The following is a 22,111-nucleotide window of genomic DNA, read 5'->3' on the forward strand; positions in this document are numbered from 1 at the left end:
AGGGATTTAACCACGTGTGCCACACTGTTTAGTACTAAACTTTTCCATTATACATGTATTCTATATTACTCCTACACATCTATTTGTTTTCTTTATTTCAGATTCTACTTGTTATCCTTAAGATAATGCCAAATATGGCTTGGTTCTTATAAAAGACTCGATGATCCCTGTATTTTCCCAATTTTTTATTATGATTTTTTTCACAGCAATTGTCATGTTCAATTGTCATGATCTGAGTGCACCACCTAGTGGATCAAAGGAGTAATAGCGTATTTGCTTTTATAGGCACTGCAGTGTCCTTCATACCTTTCCAAATGTCTTCATAGCCAGGCAAGTAATGCACTGGAAGCACTGAGCTCTGACAGTACTGTTAATGGCATTATTACCAATGCAAGCAGATCCGTGTCAAAAAAAATACAGCAATAATGTGCATCTTTTGAAGGAAATTTAGAAAGTCTGCATCCTCCAATGTAGTATTGCTGCCATATTTCAAACTATCATTACTGCCCTCGTCTGGTGAAAATATGTATAAACACGCTGGACAATTTGAGATCAACTCTTTCCTTTTAAGGAGTTACAGTATGGGGTGGAGGCAGAGAGCCAATGAAATTGTCTGCATATAAAGTTTGTTTAGAAACCTTTGCTCCCAAGGTATGTATTGCACTAGATCCGTCTGAATGAACTATGCACAGAACAGGGGTTAGAAAGGTGTCGATACAATTTTATCCATTTATTTTTGCCCTAAAACTTTAGAAAGTGGGACATTTCAACAGAAATACAAAGATACATATCTCTGCATCAGCAGTGAACTGGGCAGAAAACACATTTCTTGTAAAAAGCCTCGTAGCTCAAAATCACTGCTTTGCCTAAATAAAACTGGCACTTCTGTTGCTCCACCGTTGTCGCAGTGTCTTAAACGTTATGTTTACGGAAACATTTGGTATATCAATAATAAAAGTGTTTTGTTTTTTGTTTTAATTTTAATGGCTTTCAAAAAACTGTGGGACCAAACTTTTTTTTTTTTTGGCCAGCAGCATGCAGTAGCAGAATATCCCCCGCCTCTCCTGAGTCTCTCATCAAGCTGCTGAAGACCGCTCCCATTAGGACTGTGCTTTCTGTAGTGGTCTATGCAGGAAAAAACAAAAAACAAAAAAAAACTTCCCAAAGGTCTTCCAGTTGCCAATTCACGTGGCTGCTATCTGGAGGAAATAGAACAGCATTTTTATTTTTTTATCAAATGTGAAAGGAAGCGACAGCCTTTAAACCTCGATCTTCCTTTGGTATTATGTTGAGACTTGCTGGTAATGCTTTTTTTGTTTATTTTTAGTCTGTCATTTGTAAGGAATTATTTAATCATTCCAGACAAACCAGCACGCCCCTGGGATCCACAGAGTGACCAGGTCACCAAACTGATGGCATATTTGTGGATGCTTAAGTCAGATGGCTACTTCAAGCTACTTAACCCATTCCCTTGTATTACAAAAACCTTATTGCAGTGGTTGTGAATGCAGGTTCTGTTGTATGCATTCTGCGGGCTCTGTTCCACTGTGAAGATCATGCGCTTAAGGAAATTGCCTTCTGGAAATTATTAACCAGGGTCAGTGTTGTCTGTACTCTAGATAATGTGTGCTCATTAACTGTCAACTGCCTGCCTGCCTGTCATTATTGAACAGTACGATTTAATTAAAACCCTGAAAGAACAGACTGACCATGCACGGGCTATAGCACATGCACAGTGGATTTAATGGGAAACGGCATTATTTTAAAGAAGACGGAGGAAAAAGGATCAGAGGAGGTAAGAGTGAGGGTATCTTCCTCTGTGTATTTATCTACAGTCCCATCCTACAGCACGTGTGTCTATACTGTGTAACATGTCAATTCGATATTTAGGTACCTATTTTGAAGCCAGGCACATTTTTAAATAGGAATACACCCATTTTAACAGTATTCAGTAAGTAGCAATTTAATAACGTGTAGTCACAAACTCGTTTCTAGCTAGTTTTTTTTTTTTACAATTACAACTGCTTGATTCCTTTAAACGCCTTGTTGGCCTTGCACTTGCTCAAAATAGGGCCTGTTGTCGGGGGGCAGAGGGGTTAGCACAAGTAAACCTGAAGCCTGCCCTGGAGGAAGCATCCTACAAGGTGGTGAGGGAGTAGCTCTGCCTCATTGTGTGTCCGATCCTGGGCCCCTGTTGTGAGAGGGACTGCCCAGGTATCTCACTTCACTTGTGAATCAAACCCAGACTGACAAAGACATGAAGCCGCTGCGCCATCCACCCCGTCAACACATTCAAGAAGTCACATGTTGTTGAGCCCTTGCCTGGCCTTCAAAGTAAGATTTTACTCTATTTTGGTAATGCCTTGCTTGGGAAAGCTTTTGCACTTAATGATGCACGAAACGCTGGGAATGAGGGGAAAAAAAAAACCCAGCTATTGGAGTCTATTCCAAATCACACCACTCTTGTATTTGTGTTTTTAAATGTTTATTCTTCTTAATGGGATTGTTTAATATTTACAGCATGTCTTCATACAAAGCTTTTTTTTTTTAATAAGCCGCATAACCACTGGAATGGGATCTTGGTACCACTGTGCTGAACAATTTCTCTTTTGCAGACCTCATTTAGCTGTACTTTAATATTATATTAAAGTTGGGATTATAATAGTTATAGGGCATGACAAAAATGAAATGTACTGCAAGCCAAATTGACAGCTCAGTAATTCAAATGGATATACGGAAATGTGTAATTTCCAGCTCTTCATTTTCCCATTTGTGTGACGTCTCTTGTAAATCAACACTGAGGTTCCTATTCAAATGAAGTTCATTCAAATCATCAACTGCTCATTCTGTTAGGAAACTCAACCGCCAGTCTTGCCTCCACCCACATTTAATCAGGGAAACACTTAAGCAGTTAAAGGGTTAAACAGAATACCCTGTGGTGTTTTACTTACCCCTTGCTGTTGCATGGCTGGTTGTGCATGTGAAAGTGATATATATATTTTTTATTCATGAGCTGAAATTGCGTAATGTTTGGATAATGGTTTTCCCCTGGGTGTACCTGAGATTAGAGAATGTGAAAGTAAAAGACAGGAGGGAGTCTGGCAATATAAAGGCAGCTACAGAGTTCATAACCAGGCTCTTTACAAATACTTTTCTAAAAAGCCAAACCTATAGGTAATTGTTTTCCAGTCAACAACAACTGAAACCAGCAGCTTCTTGGAAATATTCTTGTCTGGCAAGTCGGTCATGCTTAAAATGCCCTTCAGAAATGCATTGATCTGAATAATGTGTGGGCTGTGCTTCGATTTACTGTAAACAGCTTTATGCTCTGTTCCAGCAGTGAGTGTGTTTATGTTGGATCGCAATGGACTCCCTGGCTGGCGGTGTGAAGGAGAAAGCTACGATTTGCAGCACCAATCCCTTTGAAGACGCAGAAACCCTGGAGCAAGTTTCATTAGAGTCTATGGAAAATGGAGGAGAAAATCTTGATTCAGCGGAGAAGTCTGGTGTGATTGGTAAATTAGGTATTTAACTTGATGTTTTTAAAAAAGATTTGCAATGCAAGAATAGTGTTGATGTTGCCAGTGCTAATGAGGTGGATACATTGATTTGTAAAACCTAGCTTAATTTATAATTGAAACTCCCAACATCCATTTCATTTTTTTTTTTACAGACTGAAGGGGTTATTTTTATAGTTGGCCCACGAGCCAGATCTGCTGAATTCAAAGTTCCTTTCTTGTTCTAATGTTGTGTTTCTGACATAACTTTAGCACATTCTCATGTTTTAAGGATCAGAATTAACTTCAGTTCCAAGTGACAGTGAGGAGCCAACAAGCCCAGATGGACAAAAATCTATCTTACAGAGAAGCAGCCTGGGCAGGCTGAGTTCAAGGCTATGGTCAGGACTTAGGAAGGATGGGGCGGGGAAACAAGAGCAGCGAAAATCTGTCAGTGAAGATCAGTCTGAACGCTGGAGACTCTCAGGTGAGATCTATGGATTCATCAGAATAAAGGGGCACTTTGAATCATCTTACTATTTATCATTGATATTCTGTATCATTCTCTGTTGCTGTATTTGCTTAGATCATTATTAACCATGAACTCCCATTGCACAGCGGTTTGATCCATTCCTGGTTTTACTAGGAGTTTAATAAGATACGCCCGACTGTGTTACCTATACACTGCGGCTAATCAAGTGCATAGTAAAACCTGGAATGGGTGAAACTGTATGCAGTAGGTGTTTTATTTCTATCCCTGCCATGCTTACTAACTATACCAGCAAAAACAACATTTTAAAGCCTAATTATGAAAACTCAGTTGCTGAAGTGGTTTGAAAAATGGGGTCGTGCATCTTCTATCTCTGACAAAACTGTGATTTGTGTTTACCAACTTAGTTGCCACTGAATTCATAAAATCTGTAATTAGAAACTGGTTAAAAAATATGATTTTGTTTTCTGGAATAGCAGGGATGGAAATAGACTACTATTGCATAGCAGTTTCACCAATTCCAGGTTTTACTGCGAGCTTGATTAGCAACAGTGTATAGGTAACAAGCTTGAGTGTCTTATTAAACTCCTAGTAAAACCAGGAATGGAAACTGCTATGCAATGGGAGTCTTATTACCATCCCTGAATAGTTAGCATGCATGGCTGTATAACAAGCCTGACCTTTTTGTGCAGTGGTTAAGACAGTTTTTCAAGTTTGAGTGTGTTTTCTTTTTTTCTTGTAGTTGGCCCATGATCCTGATTTACTGGGTTAAAAGTAAATTTCTTGTTAGAATACTTGATTGTGTTTTTGCCATAACTTCAGCACATTCTCATGATTTTAACCTGTTGTTTAAGGTTCAGAATTAACTTCAGTTCCAAGTGACAGTGAGGAGCCCAAAAGCCCAGATGGACCAAAAGCTCTCTTAAAGAGAAGCGGCCTGGGCAGGCTGAGTTCAAGGCTACGGTCGGGACTCGGGAAGGATGGGGAGGGGAAACAAGAGCAGCTAAAACCTGTCAATGAAGATCAGTCTGCACACAGAATACTCTCAGGTGAGACCTCCTGCCGGCAGCCCTGTCACAGAGGGATTACACGTTCCTTTCTTGTTATTGTAACAGGCAGTGCTGTGTGCTACACTGCCATTTTGGGTCCTGTCCCTGTCGGTGAGATGAGATGAAAAGCTCTAAAACCACGAATGTAGACGAGCCTGGTTCTTTTACACAGCGGTTAAGATGCTCGCTTACGGTCGCCCGTTCTCGCCTAGCCTCCGCCCTGTTACATTATAATAAAGAAATGTGTTTTTGTCATAACTTGAACACATTCTTATGATCCCACCTATTGTTTAAAGGACCTGAATTATCAGTCCCAGGTGACACTGAGGAGAACAAAAGTCCAGATGGATCTTTGTCTCCATTGAAGAGAGGAGGCCTGGGCAGGCTGAGCTCAAAGATACTGTCTGGGCTCAGAAAGGATGGGGATGGTAAACAAGGCCAGATGAAAGCCGTTGCTGAAATAACAGCAGAGGAAGTTGAAACGCCACCTAAACATAAAGAACCTGAGGAACCCCTGTCAGGTAAAATCTCATGTCATTTTTACTGAACAGTTTACTGTAACACTTTTTAATTACTGTGTATTTACATAGCAGCTACTTGGTAAATACATGTGTACTTACACATAATTACAATGTACTTCATCTCTTTGTGGAACATATTCAAGTACACAGTAGTATCAGAAAAGATTTACACATTATGTATATTTTAGCAATGCATAAAATGCATTTACTGAGTAACTACTATGTTCATACACAGTAATTAGAGACACAATACAAAGTGTTGCCTAGTTTACTATGATATACTGTGCTGTAGTATTCCATATAGCATACTAAAGTGAAAAAAAAAATTGAAAGTGATACTCCGGTTAACTAAGCATTTTTTTTATACTTTATTCCGGATTCCTAACAGTCATGGAAATCCATGATCTAATTAACAAGGGGGTCCTAGAAGAAGCTCATCTACATCTACTGCTGCTGAAAAAGGAGCTGGATGCAGAGACGTCAAAGATCGTGCAAGAAGGCGCTCAGTCAGAACTGTTAAGGAAGACGAAGGACATGGAGCTGCTCTGTGGCGCGCTCAGGGATAAGCTGAAATCCATCGTGAAAGACTCGCTGAACAACGCAGATCTTCTGACCGATGCTGTCAAAATAATAGTAGAGGAGGACAAGAAAGAACATGATCCGTCCTATTGTGAAGCCAGCTGTCTCAAAGGGCCCCAGGAATGGAAAGAGCTGTGGAGAGAGGCTGTGCAAGAAGGCGTGCGGGAACGAATTGCCAGCGTCCCCATCGCAAAAAGAGAGGACAACCAGTCGTGGCTGGCTGTGCACTTAGCGCTTCTCGGGAAGTCTATCGTTGATGATTTGGGGAGTGTGAAGATCATGGTACAAAAATGCTATCCACAGGACTTTGGCGTGTGTGACACTTACGTGGCAAGCTCTCATCAAGCCGTTTCTTCACACTTGCAAAAGATCATGCAGCAAAAGCTTGAAGTGAACGAATGGTATGCCCTTTTGAACTGGACAATCAACTGCTATGAAAGGTGAGGGCCTTGCTTCAGAGCGGACTGAACGCTTGTACTTGTCCCTGGCGTTTTGAGTACCATATAAAACCAGACAAGTAAATCTAAACTTGACCTCTTTCGTTTTGTCTTTAGTGATAAAATAATGGGGAACCTTGTTTTGAAACCAGAAGTAAACACTGAAAGTTTGGATCCTTTATTAGATAAAGATACATTGGAAAACATGAAGACAAATTACAGCACTGGGCTGCAGGTAAGCTATTTGCAGGTATTGCATAACCCAGTTCTGTCCATAGATGCGCACCAGTTAATGCATTGTGCACACTATTCAACAAGCTTATTTGTAGGTTTGTAAAATACAGTCGACATGCTTTTCAGCTAGTGTCTTCATCAGTGTACTTGATTTTGTTTCTTATAAGTTTAAGTTTAACCTTAATTATGACTAAGAAAACAATAGTTTAAATCCCAAGAGACAGATTAAACATCGTTTTTGTTTTTACAGGTGCAACTGAAACACTGTTTGGAGAATATGTTAAACATTGAATCGGAAAAAAACTGGGAAAGCGAAGATGAGCCTGAGATACTGAATGGCTATTACCACTCAGAAATACAGATCGATATAACCGAGGTGCAGTGCAGTACCAGTCACTGGCCACTAGGAGTGCCGGCTTCCTTGTTTATTTACCCACGTGTTGCCCTGTTCACCAAGCTTTAAAGAATCATTTTTCAAAGTTTGTTTTCAGGAGTAAAATACATTATTGTAATAACACATTATAAAGCCTGACATTTTATATACACTATGAGACGTTCATAACAGAATAGTGCTAATTGCAATTTTGATCAGTGATGTGTTGGAATGGGAATTGATTTTAAAAAGGTATTGGGTATGAAAACAGGAATGGGCCCTGTCCCTGTCTGTGTGTAATAGACATACCCTGCTTTGTTCTTTAGATGACTCACAGGTATGTTGCGACGTCACGAGAAATCGGCACAGACTTGGAAGAGAGAGTTCTGTGCACCTGTTCAGAGGAGCTGAAACGTTTCTCACGACAGTAAGTGAAAACTCCACTCAGCAGAGCACAGAGGACCGGCAGATTCTCTCAAAGCTTTTTACTTCACATTTTTAACCGCACTATTTTTTTTTCCTAAAGTACCAAAAAAACACACCTATTACAATTCTAAAACTTATAAGAAACAAGCATGTGTTTAATTGTGGTTTGGTACCATTCTTAAGAAAGCTTTCCTTCAAACAGTTTTGTGAACGGGGCTCATTATTTGTAGGTTTTAAACACCCTTGTTGTCACACTAATACAGGTAGATTACACACTGTTTTCAATTGCAGATTCCACAACACTTTCATGGAATGGAGAACTTCCTCCTCAAACTCTGCATTACAAAAGATGCACTCCATTGCTTACATTAACAGCTTCAGCAACATCAAGTAAGTGTCTTTTAAACAATGTTTCAATAGAAAAGATTACACAGGTCCTATCTCCTGATTTCAGTGCTTAATCAATGGGTCTCTATACTTGTTGACTATCTTTCCATGTATTTTAGGACTTCATATTTTTGGCACACCCAATGGCAGTGCTGTACATATACTGTATCAGATAAGTGTTTCTGCTAATGTCTTCATTAATGCACAAACACAAACTGTAGAATTAATGGCTCATGCCATGATCATTTCTCAGACTACAGCAAGAGGGCAGTGTTCTAAAACTAAAGCATTTCATATATATATATTAATATATATACAGTAGAGAGTCAATTATCTGACCTAATTGGGACCGATACGAGTTTGCATAATCAATTTGTATGGATAATCGAACAGGTAATAACAGTTACTGTACCTTTAATAATGTATAGAATAAAGTTAACATACACAAGTACTTAGGTTTCATTGGACATTATGAAGCAAAATGTGTTATTTTTTATAGGATATCGCAAAACGTTTGTCCATAGCTCTGTGTGTGTGTGTGTGTGTGTGTGTGTGTGTGTGTGTGTATATGTATATAAATATATTATACACACATATACTCACAGCTATGGTCAAAAGGTTTGCATCTGGAAATGTCCTCAATGCAATATAGAGGAACCAAGCACCACTTCCCAGATTCATTAACAGACATTCTGTGCTAACAAAAACTCCATTTGAAAAAGAGGCTCCTCTTTATATTACTCAACTCGGTCAGTAACCGGAGGGAGTTTCTTACAGTACATTACACCCATCATCAGTATGGGGACTTGCTGGTATGTCCAAATACTTGTCGAAGGGTACTGTATACTGGATATGACTTAGACAGATTGTAGTTAATGAACTTGGGGTCTAACAGCTCAGATTTGGGCTGTTTAAAAAAAATACCATCTGGTTTATTTTCCATCAAATTAAAAAGGTATATTTATTTCAAAGCTGTCTTTATACAGAAAATAATTCACACCAATACCAAAAAACAAAAAAATATGTACAATAATATAACATAATACATGCTTTGACTTGACGTGGGCTCTGATACATAACAGGGTGCTGTGAGAGGGAACAGTGATAGTAATGAGGCTTGGTGGTCCAGTGGTTAAAGAAATTGGCTTGTTACCAGGAGGTTTCGGGTTCAATCCCAGCTCAGCCACTGGCTCACTGTGTTGGATCCTGTCATTTAAAGTCATCAAGTCATTTAACCTCCTTGTGCTCCGTCCTTCTGATGCATAGTTCACACCTAGCCTCTGTAATAAATGTGTCTGCTAAATGACTAATTAATAATAATATATTAAACTCCAGTTTGGATGTTGCTTTATCTCACCTGGTTGAGTCATAGGATTTGGAGCCAGATAGTTGTGAGTTCCCATCCCTGGATCCCTGGGGCAAGGTAACAGTAGTTAAGCCCTGATACATGGTGGTAGCAGTGGCATGTGTATCCCCACACTGGAGGAATGGGATCAGGTGAATAGGGTTTGGAATAAGGAGAGGAAACTGTAGCCTTCAGGATAATCACTGGATCTCCAGCTAGCTTTTGCTACTTCATATGGTTGTGTCCTTGGTAATCAATGAGTTAAACTCCTGAGATCCTCTGTGAAATAGTTACTGTGGTATATCTCCTGCACAAGGATATGATCTCATTTGACACGGGAAAGTCAATCGGTATAGTGAAGCCCATTGAAATGAGTGCATAGCTAGCATTCATACAGTCTTTGTGTCTGCTATAATTAGTAAGCTATTGATAAATGTTTTCCTTTAGGAGAAACCACGTGGTTTCTTAGAACAGTGCAGGGCTGTGTGTAAATGAATACAGATTGCATAAAAAGTAAAATGTGCTATTAGGAATGCTGGCACAGTCCAGTCTTTTAAATCAAATTTAAAACATATTTGCAGCAGCTTATTCTTGAGCTGGATTTATTGGCCAGTGGCTTTATTTTTTTTTATTTTATGGAGTTTTTTTATTGTAAAGTGCCCTGGGATGCTCTGAATTGAGAGCTGTATAAAAGCAAACTGTATTGTATTGTGTTATATTATTGGTTCAGTATGAAGTAAAACTGTCCATCTCTTCCGAGTCTGCGAAGGAACTGCTGACACCCGCCAGAAACACAGCTTTACAATTTCTGGTTAATAATTTTCATGGTGTACTGCAGTGCCCTCAGACTCTCTCACTACCCTGCGTCTTGCATATAAAAAGATAGCTTGTTGTAGAATAGTCATTATCCACAAAATGCCTGCAACGCCAATGATAATGCATTCTTAATTGTTTTTTCATAAGAACTGAAATGGACAAATACAAAGAGAAATGCCCAGCACAGATAGAGCAATTGAACAACGAGCTGGACAAAGTGATCCAGGATTTTGGAGCAACGCTACTAGCTGATTTTATACAAGAGACAGAGGTAATAAGTGTAAGAATAATAAGATTCTCCTGCATTGTGCAAAAAAAAAAAATGAAGTTCTAAAATTAATATATATATATATTTTTTTTTACCATTAAGCCGTATTTTAAGAAATTAATGACAAAGAGGTGGCTTTCGTGTGAGGATGATTTTGAAAAGATAACGGAGATTATTGAAAATCATTCCGAGCTTTACAAGAAAATGAAGCAGCCGTGTTTTCAGGTAAGGAGATAATCCGATTAAGCTGGGCTAGAGGCTATGCAATGATCCCGGTCATTATCTGATAGAGAGAGAGGTTTCTATTGTACTGTACGGTTTGTGCAGTAATTGTCAATACACACTAAGTGGGTTCAAAAGGTTTATTGAAAGAGCCCGCTGTATGAGGAGGAGTACAGAGCAAAAGAGATAGTCGGCTGTTTGCTTACAAATCCCACTTGTGTTTCTCTCTCTCTCTCTCTCTCTCTCTCTCTCTCTCTCTCTCTCTCTCTCTCTCTCTCTCTCTCTCTCTCTCTCTCTCTCTCTCTCTCTCTCTCTCTCTCTCTCTCTCTCTCTCTCTCTCTCTCTCTCTCTCTCTCTCTCTCTCTCTCTCTCTCTCTCTTCCTGCATCCTCTACACAGAGGTCAACATACAGGAAGCCCAGGAATAATCCAAACACGGACGTGCTTTCATTCCAACCTGTGATTTAAAGGTGTAGACACACATTTTAACCATAGTGTAACTAATGCAGTACAAATGACTTTTCTGTCCTACATTTCTTTGCCGACATGTCTTGCAGCTTGCCATCTGTTCCTGACCATGTTTGATTCAGGACTGAGCCTTTCACCTAAAAACAGCAGCTGCTCAAATAGGTCTTTCTCATTAGAAAGTTGTGGGGTAACACTTTACATGAACTGCCTCTAATTGCACTGTAATTACACTGTAACTGCACGTGTGGGTACATACTTTGTAAATACACAGCCATGTACAGTGTATATGCTAGCAACTGCCAACATGTTTCATTTTGTAAGTAAACATGTTGTTGCATTGTACCTGCAAAGCCACATATGCAATGAGTGTGTTATTAGAGTGTAGTTAGGGGCCCTGTATGCAGTGTGTTGCTGGTTTTGGTTTGATCTTTTAGAATGGGGATTTCTGGATCGTGGCTCAGCCCATATTAAGAAGTTGTTTTTGCGCAGTGTTTGGCGCTTGTGTGCAGATTACTCTTCTCATCTGACAGAACCGGAGCAACCGGAGCAGATTTGTATACAGCCTTTTACTGTAAAGATATTCAGGCCTGAGGCTGAACCCAAACACATCTAGAAATTCCAGTAGTATTGTTAATCTTCCCAGCATGTTTTCCCAGTCCTGCCAAACGCTTGGCTAAAAAAGCTTATAACCTTTGGAACACAGCCCAGAAGTACATTAATTTACCTCCGCCTTCAGATCATTTACTTGCACTGAATATACTGTATATATATATATATATATATATATATATATATATATATATATATATATATATATATATATATATATTATTATTATTATTATTTTATTTCTTAGCAGACGCCCTTATCCAGGGCGACTTACAATTGTTACAAGATATCACATTATACATTATTTCACATTATTTTTACATATATATATATATATATATATACAGTATATATAGTGTTCCATATTTCAAATACACATGTAAATAGCAAATTCAATATAATATTACAACAGCTGAATAAATATACAGATCTCAAGGCCTATAATGGAGCCTGTTTTATAAATAAATAAATCCAAAAAAATATTGTGCTGCCTGGCATTTAAAGGTTTAAGGGTAGCATTGTGACATTTAGTTCCACTATATAATAATAGTATAGTATCATACAGGATATTCCAAGACATCTACTACTCCTACTACTACACCTTGATGTATTCTCATTTGTGTTCCGTAATAGAAGTGTGTGAATGACATCCACTACAATACTGTGAAGGGATACATCACACAGATAATGAAGAAGAATTATTCTTGCAAAAACAGAAAACACGAGCGAGCAGCAGCAAAGATAAAGGTGGAGTCGGAGGCTCTCCGGAGTCACTTTGATGACATGGTGAGTAAACACTAGACTTTCCATCCTGCTTTCAACCATATCAGGAATCACTTAACATATGACATTCATACAGTATGTGGTGTTGAAACAAAGCAACATATTGCAATTTGGAGCACTGCCCTATAGATAACAGGGAAGAACAAAAAAAGAAAATACAGAATTCATTTTCGCTTCTAAAAAAAATATATTAAAGTGGGTGGTGGTGCCCTACTGGGTGGACCACAGAAACTATTGTGCATTGTCTCTCTGGAAAAAATGTCAGCAAAAAAAATAAAAAAAGGAACCTAACGATCCTGTTAACTAATTAGGCACCAGCTAAAGATTAAAAATAAACTGAATTTGAAAAAAAAAAAATGATTGTTGGAAAATTAGGGTATTCAATGAAAGATGACACAAAGAAATCTTTTGTATTTAACTTCCATTACAAAGGATGCAAGGTCAACGGACCAGATTGAATTTGATAACAAAGTAACCCCCCCCCCCTTTTTTTTAGGGTACCACTTCGAAATGGCTTCACTCCGCAGCTCAGCATCTCAGTGACATCATTGGAGTAAAGAACAAAAAGGACATCAAGGAAACCATCCCGCCTCTGTTTTCTGACTTCCCAGATATCAGGTAGCTCTGCTAATCCTCTGCACTCTGCTACACTCTGTATATCACAGGTTTGCCATTATGACCAGGATTGTATCTTTACAGAGTTTACCATGGGAAATCTGGGCATTCGTTTTGCACTTAACCGTGAGCTTGCAATTTACTTGATTTATTTGTATTTCTTTATTTATTTTTGTGGATCATACCATCTTTGCTTAACTTTGCTTTCCCATTCTTTCACTGCTTTCAATGACTTTGCTATGAATTTGCAATGGTACACAGCAGTGGTTTACTCACCAGTGAGTCAGTTACTGTAACATTTCCCTTGATGCTGGTCAGGACACTGCTATACTGGTACATGCACTTACAATAGGACCTCGGTTTTATGTCTCATCCAAAGGACGGAGCACAAGGAGGTTGAGCAACTTGCTCAGGGTCACACACAGTGAGTCCGTGGCTGAGATGGGATTGAACCGGGAACCTCCTAGTGTAAAATATTACAGGCCTAGTGTAAAATATTACAGTTATAGAAATGCTGGGAAATTCCTGTGTGGTAATGGAAGCTAGGGCTCTGCAGGGCACTTTCAGATTCCATTTGTTCTGCATGCCATGTAAGGATACACAGCTTGCAGCTATTGACCAGATGGGAAACGGCAGCAGGAAAACCCCTCTGACATGCTGTTTGTACCGTTCCCCTGTCATATTGTTGTATATGGGTTTGCCTACTGATACCCATTGATATGATTTTGAAGCAAAAGATTAGCTGATTGCATTGGCTTGTTTTAACACACTAAAGAGAAAAATATTTTGCATCATAATAAGTCGAAATCCAAGCTTGGGCAGGAAAATAAGGACAAAATCATTTCTGGACTCCTAGACTGAAAGTGGTATTATAACTGTGGCATTTGCTTTAATTACTTTATTAGTGATTTTGCTGTAGTAGAAATGATGTTCTTACCCTGTTTCTGCTTTCTCCCTATACCTTATGAGAGGAGCAAATCTTCTTTTTGAAGGCAGGGTGATTTTGAATATATTTTCATGCAAATACCAGTCCTCGGAAGGATGTAAGGAAATTGTATGTAGATGCCTCAGTATTTCATATGCCGTGATAGTTTTATGAATGTCAGAGGCAAGCTGGTTCAGTCAGTCGTGGCACTGCAAGGTTTCTCGTACTACTTTTTCTATTTTAGGATTCTATGTGGTCACGGGTTCTGCTCCTCCAGTATCGAGATTCTCCGAATCATATTTTTCAGTGTATAATCTTAAGCTGACTGGACGGCAGTGTGCGGCCCTGCTCTGAATAAACCATGCCAAGGCTTTCAAAAACCCATTCATTTCACACATGTGCAAACGATTAAGCTGCGATTTGTATCCAGGGATTGTATAATAAATTCAACATGCTGATTTTTTCACTTGGCTCCACTCTACATGCCTAGCTTCATTTTTTTCTGTTTTTCAGCAAGGAACATGTTTCTGCCGTTCTGTATTTCCGAGGGATCACAAAAGGCCCTGAAAAGCAAGCAATACTCCGACTTTTACAAGAACTGAAACGCTCACCTGACACGAATGTGAACAGAAGCAGGTTACTTTTTGGTGCCATCGTAGTCCCAAAAACTAACGCCTGTCTGCCTTTGACCTAATGATTGTCATCATCTTCCTGTCCAAATGTCTGGCTATGTAACCATATATTTATCATCTAAAACCTTATGGAGTTGTTGTTGAAACATGCGTCTCATTTTAACCTTGCATTTTTATGACATTTGCACTCAATTGTTTCATATGGCAATTGCTCAAAAGTGCTTTGCCTGGAGTTGAGGAGTTGCCCTTCTGTTCTGGTTGCCTGCTGGAACACAGGCTTGATTTACAGAAACAGTCAGTGTGCCAGGAAAGAAAAATCTAGGAAGAGAATTCCATTGGGTCATTTTGGAAAGTCCTCAAATGTTTTGCACAGCACTGCTGTAACCCTTGAATCCAGAAGGAATATGCTTGAGTCAAAGGAATCTTTTTTTTCCTTTTTAGGCTTTTAATTGCAAAGTATACAGCATGAGATAAACACTCCCTGGCAGAGATCTGTAGTCATAAACAAAGACAAAAAAAAAAAGTGACATCTCAGCTTTGTGATGAAAAACCCAGTTACACCCCCCACCCCCCCCCCCCCCCCCCCAAAAAAAAAAAAATATTTTCCAAGGAACGCCTCTTCAGACATTAGTCTTTTTTTATTCTGTGCTACCATGTTATTTCTGGAACAAAAAGCAGATTATCTTTGCATAGTTCACTATTATTTTTGGACATTTACCTTTTTCTTTTTTGCTGTCAACACTCTTTCCCACCCATTGTTTATATTTTTTCTCCCCAGTTTTCCCCACAGCTATCTTTACACCCAGCAGCTCGAGAGCGGATATCAGCTTGAGTAGCAATATAACTACTATGGGTCAAATTGCTGTAACCACATAATGTGCGGTATTTCATGCAATTCATTAAATAAAACAAACACTTGAAAAGCAGTGTTTGTATGGACTGAATTTGTTTATCAGCACTAATGTCCTCATCAAATTCCTTAAAAACATATTGCTTCACAGTCGCTTCCAGTAAAATGTCTGTTTATTTCGACATTTTAACTTGCCCCTTGCTAAGATCCCCTTGCGGGATTGTTCAAGATTGAAGCAGCTTCTTATGAGTGTAGAATCGATCTGTAAAGGATTTCTCTAAAAGGAGTTCTTGCACACCACAATTCCTGCAAGTAAACGGTTGCTTGGATGTCATTGTCATGCAATAATATATCCTGAAGTCAATCAAGTAGCTTCTTTTACAAAGTGCCCCAATTACGACAGCTTTCACACAGCAGTAGATACACACACCTACAGGAAAACTGCAAAACACAAAGGTTTGTCCTCACTGTGTTTTTGAAAACAAATATGAATCTTAATTTTCTAATTTTTATTTATTTTACAAATTTTCATTTTCTGATCTTCTCAAATACTAAGTTTATAAATGTCGTTTTTTTACGTCATTTTGTGACGTCATTTTTAAAATTGGGGGGGATGGGGGGAGTGCATTCTCACTGGCTAACAAGTATTGCAACCTTCGCCAGCATAGCTTGGATCTTAGAGCCACCAATTCACTTCACCGGAAAGGGTGGGGTGCTGTTGTCTCGGTGTAATGCCCCATTGAGTTGACATAAACCGTTTTATCATTCTGTGACTCAAGGGGTTCAATTAATATGTGGTATAGTATAGTATGGTAAAAGCATTGCAAAGTATAACAATTGGTAAAATCATGCACGATAAGGCATAAATAAGAAAGGTAAATCACACAGAAGAATGATGAAGCAGGCTATAAGCATTGCAAAAGCAAACAAAACTGCTAATCTACTTGGCATAATTACCATGCAAGCCCTTTATTGCATGACATATGAAGCTGGTCTGTTAGATTTTAATTATTTTAATTGCGGCTTATTAAGATTTATTTTCTTTGGCATGCGACAAGAGAAGATGCAGCTTTAGCTGGGGTCTTTATTTCGTAATAAGATACATTTTTAAATCAATGTTGGGAAATTCCCATAGCTGTGAAAGGGAAGGCTGATCTGACTGGAGTTTCCGTCGCGCTGAAAGATGCATGGATTTGCAGAGCTTTTCACTTGTGCTGTTATTCTTTTTCCTTTCGAATACGAGAATAAACGGGCTTCAAGCCAAAAACTCTCCCAAAAATATATAGCTGTTCAGACATGAACCAATCATTTAAACGGTGCATGCGAGGCGAGCACACTTTACCAGAACAATGTGTAAAACAATTCAAAGTTACGCTAATTGTGTTGAATTTCAGGAGTGATGATGTAAACTTCATGATGTAATACTTGAATGTCCCCAATGTTGAAAGAAACATACATGTTAACAAAGTTTATTGATAACAGCGTACACATTTTACAAGATACACCAATAAAAAATGTCAGCTTGGGCTTGTGAGTATAATGAATTGGCATCTCAGCCCAGTGAAATGAATGGAAAAGCAAGGGCTGGCCATGGACCACAAAGCATATGTTTCAAAGAGGAGCGTCTTACCATTCAACTGAAGAGCAAGCCCTGCTGTCAAGAGGTAATGAGCTGATGTCAGTATTATTAACTAATCAGCAGCTAGGAGGAGATCCGTGACATGAAGTAACAGCCTTATCAAACATGTGATAAAAATGTCTTTGTATGGAAAACTGCACCGAAGTATAGAGAATGGTACAGTATTATACCTCTGGAATACCACATGTATTAAATATCTTGTGTACAGCATCTCTTGGTGAACGCAATAACTGTAATTATACTGTACATATGGAAACTATAACTGCTCATTTCTATGCTTACTCTACAGCTTCAAACAGCACACGTCCTGTTCACAGCAACACCTGCAGCAACAGTATCTTCTCTCTTTTGATGGTTTCAGTTACATATTTTTTTTGTACTTTAACCGCAGTTCTTATTTTCTGCATTGGAAGAAACTTGAACTTTCCACAAGTGTGCTGCATGGTTTGAGCAGCATGTCGGAGACACAGTAAACACACATTACGCAGTGAAGCATGAGTGTGCCAGTGAAGCCTCATCTAACTGAAAGAACTGATCCAAAGTATCTATTTGCATCTCTCGGCTCAAGTCATGGGTAACAAGCTGTAGCTGTAAATGATGTCCTTGCCAGTGGTTGTTCAGACCTAGTGTAGACTCTTGTGTTGGTGCCACGGCCAGAAAAGGGCTGGCAATATGCAGTGTCCTGCATCAGGCAGTGGTGGCCTCTGCTCTCAGTTTACACAATAAAGGAGTGGAAAATCAAACACTGCTGCTTCTCTGCCTGCCTGTTTACTGTGACTGTGGGTCTGTCTCTGCTCCAGATGCACCTCTCTCAAGAGGGACCATGTGAGGCAGTAAGAGAGCAGCAGTAACTCAAAAACTAGAAAAAGAGAATTCGCAAGGGACTGTTTTTGCATAGGCAGTACTGTTTGTTTTGAGTCAGCGAGTGATAAGTGCGTGCTAAAGAGCTTGTCTGATCTGTTTCCTGTTTTTGCCTGTTTGACCTTGAGCTGTCCTGTCGCAGTACTCTTTTACTGTTTGTTTTCTGTAATAGCTCTAATATGTTATAATAATCTTTATTTATAGAGCGCCTTTCATACCACAAGATTCAAGGCGCTGCACAAAAAACAAAAAAGGTAACAGAACACAAAGATTAAAATCAAAGTTAATAAAACAGCATAAATTGATGAATACGTTAAACAGGTTAAAAAAAAACACATCATATATCGCAAAAAGAGAAAAAAGACACAGTTTAAAACAACTAAAAAAAACAATATACAAAATCAAAAAGCTAAATTATAAAAATAGGTCTTAAGCCTAGATTTAAAAGTAGCTACTGTAGGTGAACCTATGGTCGGGGAGTGTGTTCCACAGCTGCGGAGCACGAACACAAAAAGCAACCTCTCCTTTCCTCCTGAGCCTCACCCTTGGAATACAGAGGAGGCCACTATTAGTCGATCTCAATGCATGCCGAGGCTGATAGAGACAACAACTCTGAGAGGTAATCTGGTGCCATTCCATTTAGTGCTTTAAATGTAAGCAATAGAATTTTAAAATCAATTCGATATTTCACTGGAAGCCAGTGCAGAGAAGCAAGTACAGGAGTTATATGTGCTCTCCTTTTGGTTTTGGTAAGGACCCTTGCAGCTGCATTTTGCACAAGCTGCAGCTTTAATAAAGCTTGGCTAGTAAGTCCAGAAAAAAGAGCATTACAGTAGTCTAGTCTACATGAAATAAGAGCATAGATTACTTTTTCAGCATCAGATAAAGACAGAAATGATCTAATTTTGGCACTTAGATGATAAAAACATACTTTTGTAATCATTTTAATATGCGACTCGAAACTTAAAGTAGAATAAAAAATAACACCCAAATTTCTTACTTCAGACTTCAAATTAGGAGTTAAGTCCCCCAAATGTATTTTTGATTAATCAATTTGTTGCGGAGAGCCTACTATCAACACTTCTGTCTTATCAGAGTTTAATTTAAGGACATCCAAGTTTTGATGTCAGTGATACACTCAAGTAAGGCTGATGTTGTGCTAATGTCACCAGGTTTCACAGAGATGTATAACTGTGTATCATCAGCATAGCAGTGGAAATTTACAGCATGTTTATGAATAATCTGGCCTAGAGGTAACATGTATAAAGAGAATAATATCGGACCAAGAATCGAACCCTGAGGGACACCACAGGTAATATTTGCTAAACCCGACACAGACTCCCCCAGTTTAGGTAGGATCTAAACCAGTTTAGTACTTTACCATCTAGGCCCACCCATCCCTTAAGACGATCAATTAAGATGGAATGACCCACAGTATCAAACGCAGCACTAAGGTCCAAAAGAACAAGAATGGATATAGCATTTGAATCTGCACTCATTAATAAGTCATTTGTTACTCTTACCAGGGCAGTTTCTGTACTGTGATTTGAACGAAACCCAGACTGAAACTTTTCAAACAAATTATTAGTAATAAGGAAGCCATTAAGTTGTTTAAGCACTACCTTTTCAAGAACTTTTGCTAGAAAAGGGAGATTTGAAATGGGTCTGAAGTTACTCAAAAGTGAACTGTCTAAGTTAGGTTTTTTAAGTAGAGGCTTAACCAGGGCAATTTTGAAAGAAGCCGGAACTATTCCATTTTCCAGCGAACTATTCATAATGGCAAGAATATCATTACACAAGTAACTAAGGACGTCCTTCAGAAACCTTGTTGGAATGGGATCTAACATACAAGTTGTGGATTTCATGTGCATGACAATCATGTTTAGTTCCTGTGCAGTAATACAAGAAAATGATTCCATCACTGTTTTCCCCAGTCTATCTGAAATAATTAAATTAGAACCATAAGATGGAATTTGTTCCCTAATAGTCTTTATTTTATTTTCAAAGTAGTTGAGGAATTCTTCACACTTGGACGAGGACACTTCTATGTTGCAGATGGGTGAGAATGAAGGATTTATCAATTTATCTATTGTTGAGAGAAACACCCTGGAGTTATTTTTATTTTCCTCAATCAATTTGGAGAAATATGCACATCTTGCAGATCTTATAGCTTCATTGTACCTCGATAGATAATCTTTCATAATATCAAAATAGATAGTAATTTTGTAGCCCTCCATTTTCGTTCCATCTTATGACAGTCTCTTTTTATTTGAGGGATATTATTGTTAATCCAGGGAGCATTATGTTTAAGTGAAACTAGTCTTGACTGGAGCAACTGTATGAAGAGTAGTAGTGCAAAGGTGGTTAAATCTGTCAACTAGTAATTCAGTAGACAGAGACTGCAAAGGAAGTGATGGAGCTGAACTTATTATTTCAGAAAACCTTGAAACATGCTGAATAAAATCAAGAGAGTCCAGGAGCCTTAAAAAGTCAATAGCCTTTGAATCAGCTTTGTTATCAATGTGAAGGTTAAAATCTCCAAGTAAAAGAATCCTATCATAATTAGTTGACAATAAAGACATATATTCAGCAAATTCAGGCAGAAAAAACTGACTAGGTTTAGGTTATGTAACATATAAACACAATTCTATTGAATGAGCAGAAAACACCTGATTGAATGAGTTCTAACCAAGGATAAATAATGCCCTGGATTTGAAATCAAGGAAATTCTTTATCATTGAGTGTAATTTAATATGAAGGCATACGGAGGCACGGTTTGTCTGTTTGTCTCTCTCTGCGTCTGTCACTCTACCTTTTTACATATATGTTGTAACGACCCTAGGTCAACAGTTCAATGCCGCAAGTGTTCAGGGATGTCACAGATTCAGATTGGAGAGTCACCACCAATCAGGGTTTCGGCTTGCCGCGTGAGTGGTACAAGGTTGCAACATCGCTGGCAAAACCAAGGGATGAGATGTTACAACCATCAGGGGATGGAGAGCGGGAAGCCGTGTCTGCTTGGGATTGGCGGCTGGTGCACCGGAGGGCGTGGCCTGGATGCAGGAATAAGCAATGGAATGCTGGGACAGAGAGAAGCTGGAGTGAGAAAAGGAACATGGAAGACAGAGCCAAGGAGAGCAGAAGGGAGAGAAACTAGCGGCTGCACTTTGTGGCTGTAGCACAGTGTGTTTTTGGACTTTCTTTTCTGTTATTTTATTATTTGTCACAGTCTGAGCAGCACTACGGTAGTCAGCTGTTGTTGTACCACTGGCTGGTAAAGTAGCACGCTTTTACCTGCCCAGTGTAGAGTCCCGGCTTAATAAACCGTGAATTCGAGAACCTGCAAATCCTGTGGGAGCCTCCTTCATTTTCCCGCAAATGCTACAATATATATATACAAAGAGAGAAGAGCGTATGCAATTATGAAAAAAACTTGATCAGGACATACTTTAGAAAAAAGTTATGAAAGTATCATAGTCTTGTCATATATGAATATGCATATTTCTGTATGTCAGACTTGCAGACTGTGGTTATAGGTCATGATAATTTATCCATGTTAATGATGACTCTACTTCGGGTGCTCGAAATTAAAAATAAAGTTTGTTTTACTGTACAGTACGAGTCTGGGAAAACACTGGAACTACAAAGCGGTGAATTCCTTTTTAATGTATTCATTTTTCATTAGATTGTATTTAATCCCTTTGTGAATTGTGAAATTTCCCTTTCTGAGCAATTCAATATATACACGTGTTTCAAAAAGGGAAGTTTTGAAAAAAATCTTGCAAATATGTATAGAACCTGGGTAATCCTGGGTCTTAATTAAAGGAAGTGGAACTGACCATCGCGAGCCCTGAGAGCCCTCTTAAAATGATCATCTGTTGCCATAGAAACAAAGTGTGCAATAATATTCCGGGCAGTAACCTCAATAATTAAACTCCCAGCCAGGCATATAGCCTATATCTTAACTAGTCGGATAGCCTAGATCTTAACTACAGTGCTTGTTGAAGAAAAGTTTCCTTTTCACGTATGTGCTGTCTGTACACATTGTCAGAAGGTTTTGTATTAAACACACACACACACACACAC

The 22,111-nt window shown here is 38.8% G+C and overlaps 1 protein-coding gene across 8 annotated transcripts; it reads left to right on the forward strand.

The window, feature by feature from the left end:
• The first annotated feature begins 1,177 nt into the window (after positions 1-1,177).
• LOC131697620 (exocyst complex component 3-like protein 4) lies at positions 1,178-21,584 on the forward strand. 8 transcript variants are annotated; one of them, XR_009307408.1, is made up of 17 exons: positions 1,180-1,795; positions 2,072-2,334; positions 3,338-3,524; positions 3,790-3,984; positions 4,842-5,036; positions 5,333-5,557; positions 5,946-6,576; positions 6,691-6,808; positions 7,058-7,183; positions 7,507-7,607; positions 7,898-7,996; positions 10,302-10,425; positions 10,525-10,647; positions 12,354-12,506; positions 13,000-13,121; positions 17,454-20,084; positions 20,868-21,581. XR_009307408.1 is itself a non-coding variant. In XM_058987927.1 (16 exons), exons 3-16 carry the CDS (start codon positions 3,365-3,367, stop codon positions 17,635-17,637), a joined length of 2,547 nt encoding a protein of 848 aa, XP_058843910.1. In that variant the 5' UTR covers positions 1,178-1,795; positions 2,072-2,334; positions 3,338-3,364; the 3' UTR covers positions 17,638-21,584. The 8 variants fall into 8 exon arrangements, 7 of the variants coding, with proteins under 7 accessions (XP_058843910.1, XP_058843909.1, XP_058843905.1 ...); XM_058987927.1 differs by having other exon boundaries at positions 1,178-1,795; positions 3,338-3,515; positions 17,454-21,584; XM_058987926.1 differs by having other exon boundaries at positions 1,179-1,795; positions 12,357-12,506; positions 17,454-21,584.
• Positions 21,585-22,111: the final 527 nt, after the last annotated feature.

This window comes from Acipenser ruthenus, chromosome 15, assembly GCF_902713425.1.
Source record: "Acipenser ruthenus chromosome 15, fAciRut3.2 maternal haplotype, whole genome shotgun sequence".
NCBI classification, from domain to species: domain Eukaryota; kingdom Metazoa; phylum Chordata; class Actinopteri; order Acipenseriformes; family Acipenseridae; genus Acipenser; species Acipenser ruthenus.

Coding starts and splice junctions, on each gene's coding strand:
- LOC131697620 (XM_058987922.1), top strand. CDS start 3,365: ATGGACTCCCTGGCTGGCGGTGTGAAGGAGAAAGCTACGATTTGCAGC. Junction 6,577..6,690: donor ACAATCAACTGCTATGAAAG/GTGAGGGCCTTG, acceptor TTTTGTCTTTAG/TGATAAAATAATGGGGAACC. Junction 7,997..10,301: donor AACAGCTTCAGCAACATCAA/GTAAGTGTCTTT, acceptor TTTTTTCATAAG/AACTGAAATGGACAAATACA.